The sequence below is a fragment of the Oncorhynchus masou genome, chromosome 6 (genome assembly GCF_036934945.1).
Source record: "Oncorhynchus masou masou isolate Uvic2021 chromosome 6, UVic_Omas_1.1, whole genome shotgun sequence".
Classification (NCBI taxonomy): Eukaryota; Metazoa; Chordata; class Actinopteri; order Salmoniformes; family Salmonidae; genus Oncorhynchus; species Oncorhynchus masou.
In genome coordinates, this window is record NC_088217.1 from 53,431,394 (window position 1) to 53,451,705 (window position 20,312).

At 42.5% G+C, this 20,312-nt stretch overlaps 1 protein-coding gene across 9 annotated transcripts in view; it reads left to right on the top strand.

Annotated features, from left to right (window-relative positions):
• LOC135542279 (transcriptional enhancer factor TEF-5-like) overlaps positions 1-16,767 on the top strand; it is a 40,192-nt gene extending 23,425 nt beyond the window's left edge. For 2 of the 9 annotated variants that reach the window (XM_064969120.1, XM_064969119.1), the window contains 10 exons: positions 5,001-5,012; positions 8,902-9,030; positions 9,190-9,233; positions 9,390-9,446; positions 10,251-10,315; positions 10,707-10,843; positions 11,038-11,211; positions 12,259-12,402; positions 14,198-14,350; positions 14,556-16,767. In XM_064969120.1, coding sequence (XP_064825192.1) covers positions 5,001-5,012; positions 8,902-9,030; positions 9,190-9,233; positions 9,390-9,446; positions 10,251-10,315; positions 10,707-10,843; positions 11,038-11,211; positions 12,259-12,402; positions 14,198-14,350; positions 14,556-14,669 — 1,029 coding nt within the window. In that variant the 3' untranslated portion in view covers positions 14,670-16,767. The remainder of the gene's footprint in view (positions 1-5,000; positions 5,013-8,901; positions 9,031-9,189; positions 9,234-9,389; positions 9,447-10,250; positions 10,316-10,706; positions 10,844-11,037; positions 11,212-12,258; positions 12,403-14,197; positions 14,351-14,555) is intronic. The other 7 variants (XM_064969122.1, XM_064969121.1, XM_064969126.1 and 4 more) reach the window with 5 other exon arrangements.
• Positions 16,768-20,312: the final 3,545 nt, after the last annotated feature.

A 20,312-nucleotide genomic window follows, 5' to 3' on the forward strand; every position in this document is an offset into this window, starting at 1 on the left:
CACGCATGCACGGCACAGAGAGCTACAGGCTAAAAACATGGTCATCTTTTGACCATTGAAATACATCAACGTTTAGTACAATACAAAGCTGTAAAGAAATGATATTATAGCATGAGCCGGCTTCATTCTACTGCTTGTCATGTATACAGTAACTCAGCCTGTGGTGTAGCCTAGAGCAATGCTGTAAGCAGTATGATCTGTCTATGGTGAAAGGTGTTGGCACATGATGGCGTTGTCGCTACAGCTCCACGTCTGTCCCTACTGTACCTATGCCAGCCATGCTTCTGCCGATAGGCTTTCCTCAGCTCTTCCTCTGCCTTCAACCCTTCTCTCCGCTCTGACCCCAATCTCCATTGGATCTATCGGAATGTCCTCCTGTATTAGAGTTACCTACTCCAACTGTGTGCAAAGACCTAGAGCTAAATGTTATATTGAAACCTGCATGCATGTTTACACTACTAGAGCAGTATGCTTAGAACAACTGTGTTAGCTGTATACTTCTATTCCACTTCTAGACCATATTGAGTATAACCTATTCCTTCGAACCTGATTCTCCTTTGAGTTTGATGTTTCTAAGCTTCTATTCAGCAGAATATATTCCACTTGTCTTTCGTCCATTGGAGGATGGCAGGCAGGTGTTTGTAATATCAATCCTCATCCAACTCTAGGCCTGTAATCTATCCCTCAACCCTAAAACAACTGCAAACATAACACAAAGTGAATCAATGTTTTGAGGCGGCAGGTAGCCTAGTGGTTAGAGTGTTGGGCCAGTAACCGAAAGGTTGCTGGATCGAATCCCAGAGCTGACAAGGTCTGTCGTTCAGCTCCTGAACAAGGTAGTTCACTGGTAGGCCATTGTAAATAAGAATTTGTTCTTAACTGACTTGCCTAGTTAAATAAAAAAGAAATACATGCCTCAGGAAATTGCGTTAAAGTGTATTAAATGAATAATTTAGCAAAAAATTAAATTGGAAGTTCACCATTTGCCTTTATTGGAAGTTTATTGGACCTTTAGACTTCTCTATTTATTAAGACCGGAAGTATTCTAGTTGACCGTATCTAGTAGAGAGAATCTGATAAGATAGGGAACCCCCCCATTATTTTATCACCCCAATGTTTGGACATTTTTTTCCCATGAGGGGGATATTCCCTAAATTATTGTCCCTACTTGCGTAGTTCCTGTCCCATAGTTAAATTCGGCTCCCCTTTGATGTCGATATCCCTTGATTTATTCATGGCTCCTTCTAGGATATTTAGCGATAACTATGTAAGTAATGCCATAGTTGGTATCGTGTTCTGCTCTAGTCTTTGTATTGAGTTTAATGATGTGAGATATCTGCAGCTCACAAACTAAGAACCAAAAGATATAATAAATGATTACTTGTTATAAGTGCTTATGATGTTTTATTATTAACTCGTACTATGTTCTGCCTTTGTATGGGGAAAAAAAAAAATATATATATATATATATATATATACAGTGCCTTGCGAAAGTATTCGGCCCCCTTGAACTTTGCGACCTTTTGCCACATTTCAGGCTTCAAACAAAGATATAAAACTATTTTTTTGTGAAGAATCAACAACAAGTGGGACACAATCATGAAGTGGAATGACATTTATTGGATATTTCAAACTTTTTTAACAAATCAAAAACTGAAAAATTGGGCGTGCAAAATTATTCAGCCCCTTTACTTTCAGTGCAGCAAACTCTCTCCAGAAGTTCAGTGAGGATCTCTGAATGATCCAATGTTGACCTAAATGACTAATGATGATAAATACAATCCACCTGTGTGTAAACAAGTCTCCGTATAAATGCACCTACACTGTGATAGTCTCAGTGGTCCGTTAAAAGCGCAGAGAGCATCATGAAGAACAAGGAACACACCAGGCAGGTCCGAGATACTGTTGTGAAGAAGTTTAAAGCCGGATTTGGATACAAAAATATTTCCCAAGCTTTAAACATCCCAAGGAGCACTGTGCAAGCGATAATATTGAAATGGAAGGAGTATCAGACCACTGCAAATCTACCAAGACCTGGCCGTCCCTCTAAACTTTCAGCTCATACAAGGAGAAGACTGATCAGAGATGCAGCCAAGAGGCCCATGATCACTCTGGATGAACTGCAGAGATCTACAGCCGAGGTGAGAGACTCTGTCCATAGGACAACAATCAGTCTTATATTGCACAAATCTGGCCTTTATGGAAGAGTGGCAAGAAGAAAGCCATTTCTTAAAGATATCCTTAAAAAGTGTCATTTAAAGTTTGCCACAAGCCACCTGGGAGACACACCAAACATGTAGAAGAAGGTGCTCTGGTCAGATGAAACCAAAATTGAACTTTTTGGCAACAATGCAAAACGTTATGTTTGGCGTAAAAGCAACACAGCTCATCACCCTGAATACACCATACCCACTGTCAAACATGGTGGTGGCAGCATCATGGTTTGGGCCTGCTTTTCTTCAGCAGGGACAGGGAAGATGGTTAAAATTGATGGGAAGATGGATGGAGCCAAATACAGGACCATTCTGGAAGAAAACCTGACGGAGTTTGCAAAAGACCTGAGACTGGGACGGAGATTTGTCTTCCAACAAGACAATGATCCAAAATACAAAGCAAAATCTACAATGGAATGGTTCAAAAATAAAACATATCCAGGTGTTAGAATGGCCAAGTCAAAGTCCAGACCTGAATCCAATCGAGAATCTGTGGAAAGAACTGAAAACTGCTGTTCACAAATGCTCTCCATCCAACCTCACTGAGCTCGAGCTGTTTTGCAAGGAGGAATGGGAAAAAAATTCAGTCTCTCGATGTGCAAAACTGATAGAGACATACCCCAAGCGACTTACAGCTGTAATCGCAGCAAAAGGTGGCGCTACAAAGTATTAACTTAAGGGGGCTGAATAATTTTGCACGCCCAATTTTTCAGTTTTTGATTTGTTAAAAAAAAGTTTGAAATATCCAATAAATGTCGTTCCACTTCATGATTGTGTCCCACTTGTTGTTGATTCTCCACAAAAAAATACAGTTTTATATCTTTATGTTTGAAGCCTGAAATGTGGCAAAAGGTCGCAAAGTTCAAGGGGGCCAAATACTTTCGCAAGGCACTGTACATACTGCTCAAAATAAAGGGAACTCTAAAATAACACATCCTAGATCTGAATTAATGAAATATTTGTATTAAATACTTTTTTCTTTACATAGTTGAATGTGCGGAAACAACAAAATCACACAAAAATTATCAATGGAAATCAAATTTATCAACCCATGGAGGTCTGGATTTGGAGTCACACTCAAAATTAGTGGAAAACCACACTACAGGCTGATTCAACTTTGATGTAATGTCCTTAAAACAAATCAAAATGAGGCACAGTAGTGTGTGTGGCCTCCACGTGCCTGTATGACCTCCCTACAACGCCTGAGCATGCTCCTGATGAGGTGGTGGATGGTCTCCTGAGGGATCTCCTCCCAGACCTGGACTAAAGCATCCGCCAACTCCTGGACAGTCTGTGGTGCAACGTGGTGTTGGTGGGTGGAGCGAGACATGATGTCCCAGATGTGCTCAATTGGATTCAGGTCTGGGGAACGGGCGGGCCAGTCCATAGCATCAATGCCTTCCTCTCCTCTTGCAGGAACTGCTGACACACTCCAGCCACATGAGGTCTAGCATTGTCTTGCATTAGGAGGAACCCAGGGCCATCCGCACCAGCATATGGTCTCACAAGGGGTCTGAGGAACTCATCTCGGTACCTAATGGCAGTCAGGCTACCTCTGGCGAGCACATGGAGGGCTGTGCGGCCCCCCAAAGAAATGCCACCCCACACCATGACTGACCCACCGCCAAACCGGTCATGCTGGAGGATGTTGCAGGCAGCAGAACGTTCTCCACGGCGTCTCCAGACTTCCGTGTCACTCCATGTCACTTCCGTCACATGTGCTCAGTGTGAACCTGCTTTCAGTGAAGAGCACAGGGCGCCAGTGGCGAATTTGCCAATCTTGGTGTTCTCTGGCAAATGCCAAACGTCCTGCACGGTGTTGGGCTGTAAGCACAACCCCCACCTGTGGATGTTGGGCCCTTATACTACCCTCATGGAGTCTGTTCTGACCGTTTGAGCAGACACATGCACATTTGTGGCCTGCTGGAGGTCATTTTGCAGGGCTCTGGCAGTACCTCCTTGCACAAAGGCGGAGGTAGCGGTCCTGCTGCTGGGTTGTTGCCTTCCTACGGCCTCCTCCACATCTCCTGATGTACTGGCCTGTCTCCTAGTAGCACCTCCATGCTCTGGACACTACGCTGACAGACACAGCAAACCTTCTTGCCACAGCTCGCATTGATGTGCCATCCTGGATGAGCTGCACTACTTGAGTCACTTGTGTGGGTTGTAGCCTCAGTCTCATGCTACCACTAGAGTGAAAGCACCGCCAGCATTCAAAAGTGACCAAAACGTTAGCCAGGAAGCATAGGAACTGAGAAGTGGTCTGTGGTCACCACCTACAGAACCACTCCTTTAGTGGGGGTGTATTGCTAACTGCCTATAATTTCCACCTGTTGTCTATTCCATTTGCACAACAGCATGTGGAATTTATTGTCAATCAGTGTTGCTTCCTAAGTGGATAGTTTGATTTCACAGAAGTGTGATTGACTTGGAGTTACATTGTGTTGTTTAAGTGTTCCCTTTATTTTTTTTGAGCAGTGTATATACACACATTCAACAGGCTCAAAAGGAGATGATACCAAGTCATTATGAAGTCTTATAATGCATTTGAGTGCATCATAATGCATTCCACCTATTGTCTTTTAGTTATTGTCTTTTAGTTCTTCAGGGCTAAGAAGTTTTTTATTTCAACATCCTAGTGGCCTACAGTACATCTTGAACTTTATTATTGCTGTATTTAGTATGTACTGACACAGCCTATAAGCAAGCCCATAGTCTATCAGCATATCCATTTAGGTATATGCAGTTAGATGTGTATACTAATCGTTTCTCTTTCCTTTGATTCAGGCCATGAATTTGGTAAGTGGATTTGACTTTTGCGATTTGCTTCCCCTCTGCTTGGCGGTGCCAGTGCATTGTCCACTCTGCTAATGCCCTCTGCTGGCATGGCAACCCAACCCCGACTGCTATCCCATAATAAAGAAATGCTTAAGGGGGGGGAAAAAAAAATGGGGAATGCGTGTGCTTGGAACCACATTGCTGTGCATCGTACCTGATTGTGCTAAACACTGAGCAGCTTGCTTGTGCAGGGGGATTCTGCTTCTCCGGGGGCTGCGTCTTCTGAGATACACTTTCCTCTCACAAGCCAGGCCTTCTTTGTAACGCTTGTTCAGTGTCTGCTAAATACATAAACACAAGGAAGGTTTGCAGCAGCATTAGCAAACATTTCATGTCAGTTCCATGTCCATAGGCTATTGTGATCCAAGATAACGTTATAAGGCGTCGGCCTCATACAGACAAACATCACGCTTTGATTCCATTGAGCGTCACTTAGATCATATTGGAATTCATTTCAATGTGATTTTCTTGTCTAATTCTGAGGCAAAGCATTTGTAGCGCATAAGTTCAGGGAGCTTTATAAGACCCCATCTACCACCAATGTGTACTGTGCTACTTAACCTAGGGATGCACTTACACCATTTAGTGCTCGAATCTTCACAGTACATTGTAATATTGTAGAGAAAACAAACGTTGCCCGTGTTCCTCCATCTGGCCGGAGTCTAGTCGGTTATAAACTGGGTGGTTCGAGCCCTGAATGCTGATTGGCTGAGAGCCATGGTATATCAGACCGTATACCATGGGTATGACAAACCATTTATTTTTACTGGTCTTTATCACATTGGTAACCAGTTTATAATAGCAATAAGGCACCTCGGAGGATTTTGGTATATGGCCAATATACCACGGATAAGGGCTGTGTCTTGGCACTCCGCGTTGAGTCGTAACCTAAGAACATCCCTTAGCTATGGTATATTGGCCATATAACACACCCTTTTGGGCCTTATTGCTTAATTATACTGCACTGCAAATCACCACTACCGAATGAAGGAACAAATGAATTAATGCAAATCACTGCTACCTGTTCCACACACGACCTGTGTTTTTGTGACTTTCATTTTACTTTGTTAACGCTAAAGATTTTGCATTTGAAATCTTTAGGTCAGATTTCTTCTGCTTTTACAGACACATTTCATTCCTATTTCAAGACATGTAGTAATACTACCCAACAAGGCTAATGTAGGATATGCTGTTTCTCACCCTAGAAAATGTCAAATTCTCATCCCTGTGCAACTACACCAAAAGGCATTGGCCTTTCAGATCCACTTTACCCCCCCCCCCACTCTCGCTCTCTCTCTCTATTTCTGACAGGGGTCCTGATATCACTTTAATTCACAGCTCTCATACCAAATAATCGTGGGGAGTGTAGTGCAACTTAACTGTCCCCTCTGTACTTTGTGCCGTGACACTAGTTTTGTGATATTGCTAGAGTGTCAGATACTGGATCTGTGGAAGTTGTGAGACGCACACCGAAAGTGACGTTTAAGCATTGTTGTTGGGGTAAACGTACAAGTAGGGCCGAATGCTCTTGAATGTCCAGGTACAAACATGCCAAGCTTAACCATAACCATCTACGCTTGATTTTTTATATCTCTGGCAATTACAATCAGCAGAACATTCCAGACAAATCAACTGCAATCTGACCAAATACAGTGCTATGAAAACAGAGGATTTTTTTTGAATGCAGTCGTATTTCCTATTTTGTCTTTTTCCATAATGAGAGTGGTGGCGTCAACCAGATTTTCTCAGAGACATACTCTTTCTGAACGATGTTTTCCTTCAAGGTCTCGGCTAAATTAGAATCATGTGACTCCTGGAATGTTCTGTTTGATTATGTGGCTTGAAAGCTTTTTCATCTGCGCATTGTTGAATGGTATAATTAATCAAACCAGTGTATAGATGTTCTCTTCACGGCTTCTTTTCAATTACTGTAGCCAAGTAGTACTCCAAAATGTTTTTTTGCTGCAAACTGTTCATTTTCAAGACTCAGATGTGTTGTATGTTTATTTAAGAGCCTAATGAGAGTTTATAAAAAGCTCAGATATTTTAGATTACAGTATAAATGTTGTGATAGTAGTAATAAACTGAGCAAAAAAAGAAACGTCCCTTTTTCAGGACCCCGTCATTCAAAGATAATTTGTAAAAATCCAAATAACTTCACAGATCTTCATTGTTAAAGGGTTTAAACACTGTTTTCCCATGCTTGTTCAATGAACCATAAACAATTAATGAACATGCACCTATGGAACGATCGTTAAGACACGAACAGCTTACAGACAGTAGGCAATTAAGGTCACAGTTCTGAAAACTTAGGACACTAAAGAGGCCTTTCTACTGACTCTGAAAAACACCAAAAGAAAGATGCCCAGGGTCCCTTATCTGTGTGAACGTGCCTGAGGCATGCTGCGAGGAGGCATGAGGACTGGCCAGGGCAATAAATTGCAATGTCTGTACTGTGAGACGCCTACCAGTGGTACAGGGAGACAGATCGGACAGCTGATCGTCCTCGCAGTGGCAGACCACATGTAACAACAGCTGCATAGGATCGGTACATCCGAACATCATACCTGCGGGACAGGTACAGGATGGCAACAACTGCCCGAGTTAGACCAGGAACGCACAATACCTCCATCAGTGCTCAGACTGTCCACAATAGGCTGAGAGAGGCTGGACTGAGGGCTTGTAGGCCTGTTGTAAGGCAGGTCTTCACCAGACATCACCGGCAACAACGTCGCCTATGGGCACAACCCACCGTCACTGGACCAGACAGGACTGGAAAAAAGTGCTCTTCACTGACGGGTCGCGGTTTTGTCTCACAGGGGTGATGGTCGGACTCACTTTTGTCGTCGAAGGAATGAGGGTTACACTGAGGACTGTACTCTGGAGCGGGATCGATTTGGAGGTGGAGGGTCCGTCATGGTCTGGGGCAGTGTGTCACAGCATCATCGGACTGAGCTTGTTGTCATTGCAGGCAATCTCAACGCTGTGCGTTACAGCGAAGACATTCTCCTCCCTCATATGGTACTCTTCCTGCAGGCTCATCCTGTTATGACCCTCCAGCATGACAATGGCACCTGCCATACTGCTCGTTCTGTGTGTGATTTCCTGCAAGACAGGAATGTCAGTGTTCTGCCATGGCCAGCGAAGAGCCCGGATCTCAATCCCATTGAGCACCTCTGAGATCTGTTGGTTCGGAGGGTGAGGGCTAGGGCCATTACCCCCAGAAATGTCCGGGAACTTGCAGGTGCCTTGGTGGAAGAGTGGGGTAACATCTCATAGCAAGAACTGGCAAATCTGGTGCAGTCCATGAGGAGGAGATGCACTGCAGTACTTAATGCAGCTGGTGGCCACACCAGATACTGACTGTTACTTTTGATTTTGACCCCCTCCCCTTTGTTCAGGGACACATTATTCAATTTCTGTTAGTCACATGTCTGTGGAACTTGTTCAGTTTATGTCTCAGTTGTTGAATCTTATGTTCATACAAATATTTACACATGTTAAGTTAGCTAAAAATAGTTGACAGTGAGAAGACGTTTCTTTTTTTGCTGAGTTTAGTTGTAACTGTTTTTGTATGACTATTAAACCAACTGTGTTTCTCTTGGGGCACTGTGAGTAGCCTAGTAGTTGTCACACCAGTGTACAAAACATTAAGAACACCTGCTCTTTCCATGACAGTCCGACCAGGTGAATACCTGTGAAAGCTATGATCTTTTATTGGATGTCACTTTTTAAATCAACTCAATATTAGAAAAGGTGTCCTTAATGTTTTGCACACTCAGTGTATGTACTAGGCATTAGACTGCCCCCTAGTGGTGCATCTCCCTCACCTCTCCCTTCTCGTCCACAGGACCAGGCGTCTAAAGACAAGGCCCTCCAGAACATGGCAGCACTGTCGTCTGCTCAGATTGTGTCACCGAGCCTGATCAAGAGCCAGCTACCCCCGCTACCCCATTCACCCTACCCCCCACAAGCCAGGGTGAGCCCTTCTATGCTGGGTTTGAGATTTCAATGATTGCTCTCTCTGCATTGACACTATTTAAACATTATTGTTATACTAGTAACTGATACAGGCTGTGAAAACAGTACAGTAAAGTACATTACCTGAGCAACTGATTCTGTCATCTTCACCTTACAGTTTTGGCCAGGCCCTATCCCAGGACAACCTGGCCCCTCTCAGGAGTGAGTATGACTTAACTATCTGTTGAGTGACAGGTTCAGGTTGTATGTTTGGACTGTGCGCTTGATTGATTGATTGATTGATTGATTGATTGACACTTGGGGTGGAGTGGTGGGTTCTCTTTGGCACGTTTAACGGATCGCATTTGTGCACATCAGGCTGGTTCTAGAGCTCAACCCGGGAAGGATTCCTGGGCTTGGCCGCAACAGCTATGCGTAAGTTCCTTCCTAGTCTAGCTATAGCACAAGGCAGCACTAACTTCAGTATGCTTCCTGCTCTCATTCGACAACCAGGCCACAGCCAGCTTCACGTCCGAGAGCGAGAAGACCAATCACAATGCTGGAGTTGTCTGGAATGTCGTTCCGTTCTGACCATTTGGAATGTAAATCACAAAGCCATTCGTGATGTAAAAACGTCACACAAAAAGGGGATTTCAAGACAACCTGGCAGCAGAATCAGTCCCTGACATCACCTAACTTCCATATTCATGTTTGTCATTCCAAATTTAAAGAAACTCTTCCATTGACTTCAAAGCATTACTTGCACACAGAAAAAGCATACGGATTTGTACGGAATTGGCCCCTTGGGAACGTTGGTGTGACACTCAAGCAGCCCTCTGAAATGATGAGTGTCACAAATGAGCAGAGAATGTCCTCGTGAAGGACAAACATGTATCAAATTAAATCGATCAATCAATGAACCAATCAATCAGAGTACGCAAATAGCATCACTAAGTGTATGACGTAGTGCAATATGACAGAGTTAAGCAGAGGTGGACTTACACCTAGCTGGTGCAGCCACATGCCTATGTTGAGACACTAGTCATAACACTGTGGATCCACGTCTGTCTGACATGCCAATGAAGCCCAAAGCCACATGCCACTAGCATAACCAGGTTTCACGTGGAATTTCACTTTCGGAAATGTGTTTTTTTTTCAACTAAGAGTTGGATAAGGAATACTGAAAAGTTTGACTCCTAAATGTATAGTAACAATGATGTGATGATCGATCTCTTTCAGTATCAAACCTTTTGCACAGTCCCCATACCCAAACCTACCAGGCCCTGCTCCCCCACCTATATCAAGTGAGTATAGAATACAATTTAATTCTCATTCATTCATGCTTCATGATTTCTAAAAATATGTTTTACACATGAGACCAGTCCCAAGTTGGCAGTAATGAAACTCGATTTAATAAATAAAATAATATTTAACCTTTAACTAGGCAAGTCAATTAAGAACACATTCTTATTTACAATGACAGCATACCGGGGAACAGTGGGTTAACTGCCTTGTTCAGGGGAAGAATGACAGATTTCGGTTACTGGGCCAACGCTCTAACCACGAGGCTACCTGCCGCACCAATATAACATACACATCAGCAATATATCTGGTGACTAACATTAATGCAGAAATTAAACATCTTTCGAGACCTCAGCCGGACTGTCTCTCTCGCGCTCTGTCTCTCTCTCTAAGCCTATGAACCCTTGGCACCCCCCCTCCCCCCGGCTGCTACGGCAGTACCCGTGTGGCAAGACCGGACCATCGCCTCCTCCAAGCTGCGGATGCTAGAGTACTCTGCCTTTATGGAGGTGCAGAGGGACCCGGACAACGTGAGTCACCAAAACCAACGACAGCACCCAACCACGTTAACCAAAACAGTCCTAATTGCAGATAAAAGCCTTTGTTTGTACGGTACACATAGTCAAGACGAGCCAGACTATGTCTAGCACTAACTCAATATGGCCAAGCTAGACTTCTGTCATCACAGCTGGTCTGACCATCTTTCTCTCTCTCCACCCTGCAGTACAGCAAACACCTGTTTGTCCACATTGGTCAGACCAACCCTTCCTACAGCGACCCTCTGCTGGAGGCAGTGGACATCAGGCAGATCTACGACAAGTTCCCAGAGAAGAAAGGCGGACTCAAAGAGCTTTATGAGAAAGGCCCCCAGAATGCCTTTTTCCTAGTCAAATTCTGGGTGGGTAATTATGACGTCATCTTTCTCGCTATTGTATTTATTACTGATGGTTTGACAAATCCATTTTATTATTCTTTGATCCTCACCTTGAATGCTTAACAGCAGGGTTCCCAAACTGGCAGCCCGAATTTGATCCGTGGGTAGATTTTTGGTCCCCCAAGTTGAATCCAGGTGAAAACTATGATCCCTTATTGATGTCACTTGTTAAATCCCCTTCAATTAGTGTAGATGAAGGGGAAGAGACTGGTTAAAGAAGGATTTTTAAGCCTTGAGACATGGGATTGTGTATGTGTGCCATTCAAAGGATGAATGGGCAAGACAAAAGATGTAAGTGCCTTTGAACAGCGTATGGTAGTAGGTGCCACACTCAACAGTTTACCGTATGTATCAAGAAAGGTCATCCACCCAAAGGACATCCAGCCAACTTGACACAACTGTGGGAAGCACTGGAGTCAACATGGGCCAGCATCCCTGTGGAACGCTTTCGCCACCTTGTAGAGTCCATGCCGCAATGAATTGAGGCTGTTCTGGGGGCAAAAGGGAGTGCAACTCGATATCAGGAAGGTGTTCCTAATATTTTGTGCTCTCAGAATTTTGAAAATCTGTTCAAGTATTTACACGTACAGTATAATAGACAGGCGTGATCGTATACAAATGTAAGCAAGGTTTGAAACGTTGATGTTTTAGTAAAATATTATCTGTTTGGGCTTCTTGCAGTCTACGAATGATTTGCAATTGTGTGTCGGGCCCCCTGACCTTTAGCTCAAGAAAAAAGAAGAAAAAAGAAAAAGAAAAGAAAAATCAGCCTGCAGCTGAATCTAGTTGATGATCCCTGCTTTACAGGGGAATGTGTGGTTTGAAAACATAACATAAAAAAACAGAAAAATACATCTTTCACACATTTAAACCTACACTGTCACACAGACCCTTTTGGTGGTTTGATTACTCTAGAGTAGAGTATAATAAGGAAAAAAATACCTTATTTGAGGTTTTAGGCCTGTTAGCTGAGCGTTAATCTGACTCGTCCGGTGTGACCCCTCTCTGCAGGCGGATCTTAACAGCAGTGGCATGCAGGACGGCCCAGGCTCCTTCTATGGAGTCAGTAGCCAGTACAGCAGCTCTGAGAACATGACCATCACCGTCTCCACCAAAGTCTGCTCCTTCGGCAAACAGGTGGTCGAGAAAGTAGAGGTGAGGCCATTTTCAACTGGGTCTGCATTATGGTCACAAAAACAGCCGTCAGGCCGTCATGGTAAATTAGGAGGTGCACTTAAATGACTTAACTGGTTAGATTAAGGTTAAACGAAGTGGGAATTCAATTGTGTCAATTTACTCTCGGAAATTATATGGTATATATTATTATACAGTTGAAGTTTACATACACCTTAGACAAATACATTTAAACTCTGTTTCACAAAACAATTCCCTGTTTTATGTCAGTTAGGATCAACATTTTATTTTAAGAATGTGAAATGTCAGAATAATAGTAGAGAATGATTTTATTTATTTCATCACATTCCCAGTGGGTCAGAAGTTTACATACACTCAATTAGTATTTGTTAGCATTGCCTTTAAATTGTTTAACTTGGGTCAAACTTTTTGGGTAGCCTTCCACCATGAATTTGGTGAATTTTGGCCCATTCCTCCCGACAGAGCTGGTGTAACTGAGTCAGTTTTGTAGGCCTCCTTGCTCGCACACGCTTTTTCAGTAATGCCCACAAATGTTCTATAGGATTGAGATCAGGGCTTTGTGATGGCCACTCCAATACCTTGACTTTGATGTCCTTGAGCCATTTTGCCACAATTTTGGAAGTATGCTTGGGGTCATTGTCCATTTGGAAGACCCATTTGTGACCAAGCTATAACTTCCTGACTGCCTTGAGATTTTGCTTCAATATATCCACATAACTTTCCTTCCTCATGAAGCCATCTATTTTGTGAAGTGCACCAGTCCCTCCTGCAGCAAAGCACCCCCACATGATGCTGCCACCCCCGTGCTTCACAGTTGGGATGGTGTTCTTCGGCTTGCAAGCATCCCCCTTTTTCCTCCAAACGTAACGATGGTCATTATGGCCAAACTATTTCTATTTTTGTTTCATCAGACCAGAGGAAATTTCTCCAAAAAGTATGACCTTCATTCCCATGTGCAGTTGCAAACCATAGTCTGGCTTTTTTATGGCGGTTTTTGAGCAGTAGCTTCTTCCTTGCTGAGAGGCCTTTCAGGTTATGTTAATATAGGACTCGTTTTACTGTGGATATAGATACTTTTGTACCTGTTTCCTCCAGCATCTTCACAAGGTCCTTTGTTGTTGTTCTGGGATTGATTTGCACTTTTTGCACCAAAGTAGGAGACATAACGCGTCTCCTTCCTGAGTGGTATGGCGGCTGCGTGGTCCCATGGTGTTTATACTTGCATACTATTGTTTGTACAGATGAAGGTGGTACCTTCAGGCATTTGGAAACTGCTCCCAATGATGAACCAGACTTGTGGAGGTCCACAATTTTTTTTCTGAGGTCTTGGATGATTTCTTTTGATTTTCCCATGATGTCAAGCAAAGAGGCATTGCGTTTGAAGGTAGGCCTTGAAATACATCCACAGCTATACCTCCAATTGACTCAAATGATGTCCATTAGAAGCTTTTGATAGGCTAAAGCCATGACATCATTTTCTGGAATTTTCCAAGCTGTTTAAAAGGCACAGTCAACTTAGTGTATGTAAACTTCTGACCCACTGTAATTGTGATAGTGAATTAAGTGCAATAATCTGTCTGTAAACAATTGGGAAACATTACTTGTGTCATGCACAAAGTAGATGTCCTAACCGACTTGCCAGAACTATAGTTTGTTAGCAAGACATTTGTGAAGTGGTTGAAAAAACTAGTTTTAATGACTCCAACCTAAGTGTATGTAAACTGTATTTACCTCAACTAAGATTGTTTGCTGTTTTGGGTAAGAGTTTTAAAATCTCTCTGTGTGTGAATTGCAGACGGAGTACGCCCGAATGGAAGGAGGGAAGTGTGTCTACAGAATCCACCGCTCTCCCATGTGCGAGTACATGATCAACTTTATCCACAAGCTCAAACACCTGCCAGAAAAATACATGATGAATAGTGTTCTGGAAAACTTTACCATCCTTCAGGTAACATACTGCATTGCAAGATACTAACTCAAATTTGGCAATGCACTGACATTTCAACTGTGGTCATAGGACTATAGCTGGGTGATCCGTTTTTGACCTCATGTTGTTTTGCTTTGCTAATTGATTGATGATATTTACTGTCTCACCTGCTGCTTGACCATAGCTGGATCACGTTTATCTAATTTTGACGCACTTCCTCCTTCAGGTGGTGACAAACCGTGATACTCAGGAGACCTTGCTGTGTATAGCGTTTGTGTTTGAGGTCTCAACGAGTGAACACGGGGCACAGTACCACGTCTACAGGCTTGTCAAAGACTGACCCACCCACCATTCTGCAGGGAGGTTTGGGAATCAGCTTCCAAAGTACTGCGTGACACAATCTGTACAGTAATCACAGACTGCTCAACAGCCAAGAAACATTTAAAAACGACGTTAGAATGAACTGACATGAACAGATTTTATACTTCCACACATGTTTTGGTAAAATAGGAAAAAGGATGAAGTCTCAGCAGACAGGAACGGCAACTTATTAACCATATATTTAAAATGTGCTAAGACAAAGTGGGTCATATTGGTAATGACAACAAATGTACAGTAGCTTGAGATGTTTTCACTGAGGGAATGAGAAGGTGTCCAAGGTTAAGAGAGTTGTCTCCAAGGGAACACACTCTAAGCAATATGGGAATAAGTGTATAGATTGGAACGGTACAGCTACAAGGACCATTGAAGAAGAGCATACCCAAAATAATCTAAGTAGAACTTTCCTACCGAGTGGTGTTGATAAATTAGATAGCCAAGAGCCTTTCTCCAAAGACAAGTATTGATTGATTGCCAGCCTCTCTGGAATGCCTTATTTACTACCTCTGGTCTTTAAATAAAACAGAAAGAAACCAGACAGATATAAAATGCATAAATTAATTGGAAACTGAACATTACTATGCAGCTCACCCTTATCTAGATCCTCGAAGCACACTTCTTATCCAGGCACATTGTGTGACGGACAGAGATGGATGATTTGTTTTCAATTGATGCGTTGTCATGAATGGTTACACGTTTGGCTGCAGTCCACATGTACAGTAAGGGGATAGCGCGATCAGATCATTCAGTTTCGAAACCCTTGGCTTATTGGGTCTAGACAACAACACATTTATGTGCTGTGGTGCACTTAAAATATCAAGAAAGGGTGAAGCAACAAATGTTTATTTTCTGCCTTTAGTTATGATATTGAAATGAACTGTTTCTGTACTGTGAGTCAGTGGATGCTACAGGAATATGTGTTACATAGGAGTATTTTGGGGACGTGTTTATATTTGTGATTGACTTTAACTCGGCACAGAGACTATAGCTGTTCTCTTAGAGTGGAGGGGATTCAACACTGTTTTTTTTTTAAACATGGCTTGAGAATTCGCCCGATTAGAACTTGCCAAATTGTAACTGACCAAATGTACGGGTGAGTTCAACTAATGTAAGAACTTCAGGTTTTCTTATCTAATCTCCCCATTTTGAGCAATCCCAATTGATGGATTTCACATTTAGTCTGATTGTAAAAGCCTACATGATGTAAAAGAAGTTTCTCTTTTGTAATGTAACCAATAAAAACAAAAGCTCTCTCTTATCTTATGAGCTTATCAACAAATTCTACTCTTAATTTGTCAATGCCATCAGCCAATGAAAAACAGCTTTTATGTTTCTAAAAATACCTATCCTCTCTGTGCTGTGGTGTGTGACCATTGATTGTTATTTATATTGAAACAAATGGTGGGAGGGCTGGGCTGGGCTGGGCTATGGGCCATGTGTTTATCCTTTGCCATGGCAATGGAGGTGTTACAAGTATTGCTGAGCTAAACTTTATACTAAAGACAAGATAACTGTCATCCCATGGATCTAGATAGGGGATAGTCTCTGCCTTGGATGGTTCACTGGGCTTCTGTCAGAAGAATTCATACATCAGACTTTGTATGGTGGATTTAGTACACCAGGATTTGAATGTCATACTTCAAAAGCTAGACTTAAAACAACTGCTTAATCTTTACTAGCGGATGTCTCAATTGTACCTTTTTTTTTAACAGGCCCCCTTTTTTTATTATCATAATTCATATTTTTGTTTGTTGTTTTCTTTTGACTTTCATTGGAAGCCATATGCATCCATTGAAAACATGTTTTTGTTGACATTGATGATGAGATCTTATGTATCATAATCTGAATGGTGTGGGCAAATTTTTTTGGTTAATAGGTGGTTTACTGTGGCCTTGGTTACCAATTGTGCATTGCATTTTTGTATGTTATCTTTGAAGTAAGGGGGGGGGTGTATTATATAATCTAATCAAAAAATATGTATAATCTAACAATAAAAGACGCATTGTGCCTTTGGGGCCATTTTCCCCCAGAAAACCCATTAAAACATGTTTGTAATTTGAGTGGTCAATGCAGTTCTTTCCAGATTAGATACATTGTCTCTTAACTATTGTAGATGTCACCATTGTTATACTGTTTAAGTCAGTGCATGTGCAATATATTGTACAGTACACTTCCCTTGGTCATCTGTCACATTTCTAACTATGATGTAATTTCACAATTCCGTAGCCTACTTGAGGACAAGGACAAACACCGGTCACCCCCCTCCACCAACCTCCTGTGGAGAAGGCTTTCATTCAGGTATATTGTCAAGATACAGTATTTTATACTATTTGTATGCACTGACTGGAGAAATCAATGTTTGACACAGCCTTTTAGGGAAAATTAATGAACCCAGATTCTCAGAGGCTCAAGCACAGACACAGGCCAGATGTGTAGGTCCAGTCTGCCCCAGTGTCTGCGTTATGATGCTTTTAATACAACTTTTTTATTTAACCAGGTAGGCTAGTTGAGAACAAGTTCTCATTTACAACTGCGACCTGGCCAAGATAAAGATAAGCAGTGCGACAACACAGAGAAACACATAGAATAACCAAACAGTCAATAATACAATATTAAAAGTCTATATACAATGTGTGCAAATGAGGTAGGATAAGGGAGGGCAATAAATAAGCCATAGTGGCAAAATAATTACAAATATAGCAATTAAAACACTGGAGTGAAAGATGTGCACAAGATGAGTGTGCAAGTAGCGATACTGGGGTGCAAAATGCAAAAAAGAAATAACAGTATGGGGATGAGATAATTGGATGGGCTATTTTACAGATGAGCAATGTACAGGTGCAGTGATCTGTGAGCTGCTCTGACAGCTGGTGCTTAAAGCTAGTGAGGGAGATATGAGTCTCCAGCTTCAGTGATTTTTGCAGTTCGTTCCAGTCATTGGCAGCAGAGAACTGAAAGGAAAGACGGCCGAACGAGGAATTGGCTTTGGGGGTGAACAGTGAAATATACCTGCTGGAGTGCATGCTATGGGTGGGTGCTGCTATGGCGACCAGTGTGCTGAGATAAGGCAGGCTTTACCTAGCAAAGACTTATAGATGATCTGGAGCCAGTGGGGTTGGCGACAAATATGAAGCGAGGGCCAGCCAACAAGAACATACAGGTCGCAATGGTGGGTTGTAATATTGGGCTTTGGTGACAAAACAGATTGCACTGTGATAGACTGCATCCAATTTGCTGTGTAGAGTGTTGGAGGCTATTTTGTAAATGACATCGCCAAAGTCAAGGATCGGTAGGATAGTCAGTTTTGCGAGGGTATGTTTGGCAGCATGACTGAAGGATGCTTTGTTGAAAAATAGGAATCTGATTCTAGATTTAATTTTGAATTGGAGATGCTTAATGTGAGTCTGGAGGGAGAGTTTACAGTCTCGCCAGACACCTAGGTATTCGTCCACATATTCTAAGTCAGAACTGTCCAGAGCAGTGATGCTGGACAGGTGTGGGCAGCGATCGGTTGAAGAGCATTCATTTAGTTTTACTTGCATTTAAGAGCAGTTGGAGGCCACGGAAGGAGAGTTGTAATGGCATTGAAGCTTGTCTGGAGGTTAGTTAACACAGTGTCCAAGGAGGGGCCAGAAGTATACAGAATGGTGTCGTCTGCGTAGAGGTGGAGCAGAGAATCACCAGTAGCAAGAGCGACATCATTGCTGTATACAGAGAAAAGAGTTGGCACGAGGATTGAACCCTGTGGCACCCCCATAGAGGCTGCCAGAGGTCTGGACAACAGGCCCTCCGATTTGACACACTGAACTCTATCAGAGAAGTAGTTTCTGAACCAGGTGAGGCAGTCATTTGAGAAACCAAGGCAGTCATTTGAGAAACCAAGGCTGTTGAGTCTGCAAATAAGAATAAAGTAATTGACAGAGTCGAAAGCCTTGGCCAGGTCAATGAAGGCGGCTGCACAGTATTGTCTTTTATCGGTGGAGGTTATGATATCGTTTAGGACCTTGAGAGTGGCTTAGGTGCACCCATGACCAGCTCGGAAACCAGATTTCATAGCGGAGAAGGTACGTTGGGATTCCAAGTGGTCGGTGATCTGTTTGTTAACTTGGCTTTTGAAGACCTTATAGAGGCAAGGTAGGATAGAAATAGGTCTGCAGCAGTTTGGGTCTAGAGTGTCTCCCCCTTTGAAGAGGGGGGTGACCGTGGCTGCTTTCCAATCTTTGGGGTTCTCAGACGATACAAAAGAGAGGTTGAACAGGCTAGTAATAGGGGTTGCAACAATTTCGGTGGATAATTCTAGAAAGAAGGTCCAGATTGTCTAGCCCAGCTGATTTGTAGGGGTCCAGATTTTGCACTTCTTTCAGAACATCAGCTATCTGGATTTGGGTGAAGGGGAAATGAGGGAGGCATTGGGCAAGTTCCTGTGGGGAGGCACAGGGCTGTTGACCAGTGTCGGAGTAGCCAGGTGGAAAGTATGGCTTGACAAAGAAAAATGCTTATTGAAATTCTCAATTATCGCAGATTTATCGGTGGTGACCATGTTTCCAAGCCTCTGTGCAGTGGGCAGCTGGGAGGAGGTGCTCTTATTCTCCATGGACTTTACAGTGTCCCAGAACTTTTTGGAGCTCTTGAAAAAAATAAGTAAAATCATGATGTCAGTGATCTTCAGGTTGTAAAGTCAGAGCTCTAGAAAGATGACAGAGTCATCAGTAGCTACCACAGCCACCAAGTCATAAACCTAGCCTATTTCAACCATTTCTCTTCTTAAAATCAAATTTTATACCCAACCTTAACAGCGCTGCTTATCTTATGCCCAACCTTAAATTAAGCATATTTTTGTTCCATTAATGTTTATTTCGTGGCTGTGGTAACATGGACAGGAAGCAATGATTTAAACTCCCAAAGAATACCACAGTACGAGTCAAAATACCGATAAAACTGAGCAATCAAACAGGAAAATGGTTCTAATCGTTTTTCCACCATTCGTTTTTCCCATAGGGGATGTCAGAAACACTTCAAATAAGAGCTGTGTTTGGTGTAGGCTTACCCTCGTGTGACGTTTTGATAACCATGTAAATATCTCTAGGACAAGGTGATTTTAAGCAATATATTTGCTTTGTTTACCCACAAAAAAAATGAAAATTAACTGCTGATGTGGCTATCAAAGAACTACAAATACCATAGTGATCTGGACGAGACTACCAAATGAGGCAAAGGTAAGAATCTCTGGATTAACTATCTAATGTTAGCTAAATGTAGTAATGATTAAATTGGCAATTGTGTGAACTGCAAGTTTTAAATCGACACAATACCTGTTTAGTGAAGGTTTTAGCTGGAGACAACATGCAGGAGCTTTGTGGGATTTTTAGTCTTGCATGATGTCTACTTTAATACTAAGTAGCAGTTTCAAATGTGAAAGTAAATAGAGCCGAATATGTAACCTTTATTTCCCTAGGCAAGTCACTTATTTTAAGTGTTTCTTAAATCCCCTATGGGAAACACTTATGGTGGGAAAAAGAATGAAACCATTTCCCGTTTGACCGCAGGGTTTTATGGGTATTCTTGCACCGCCACTGTGGGGCTCTATTAGACAGTTCTGCAAGCA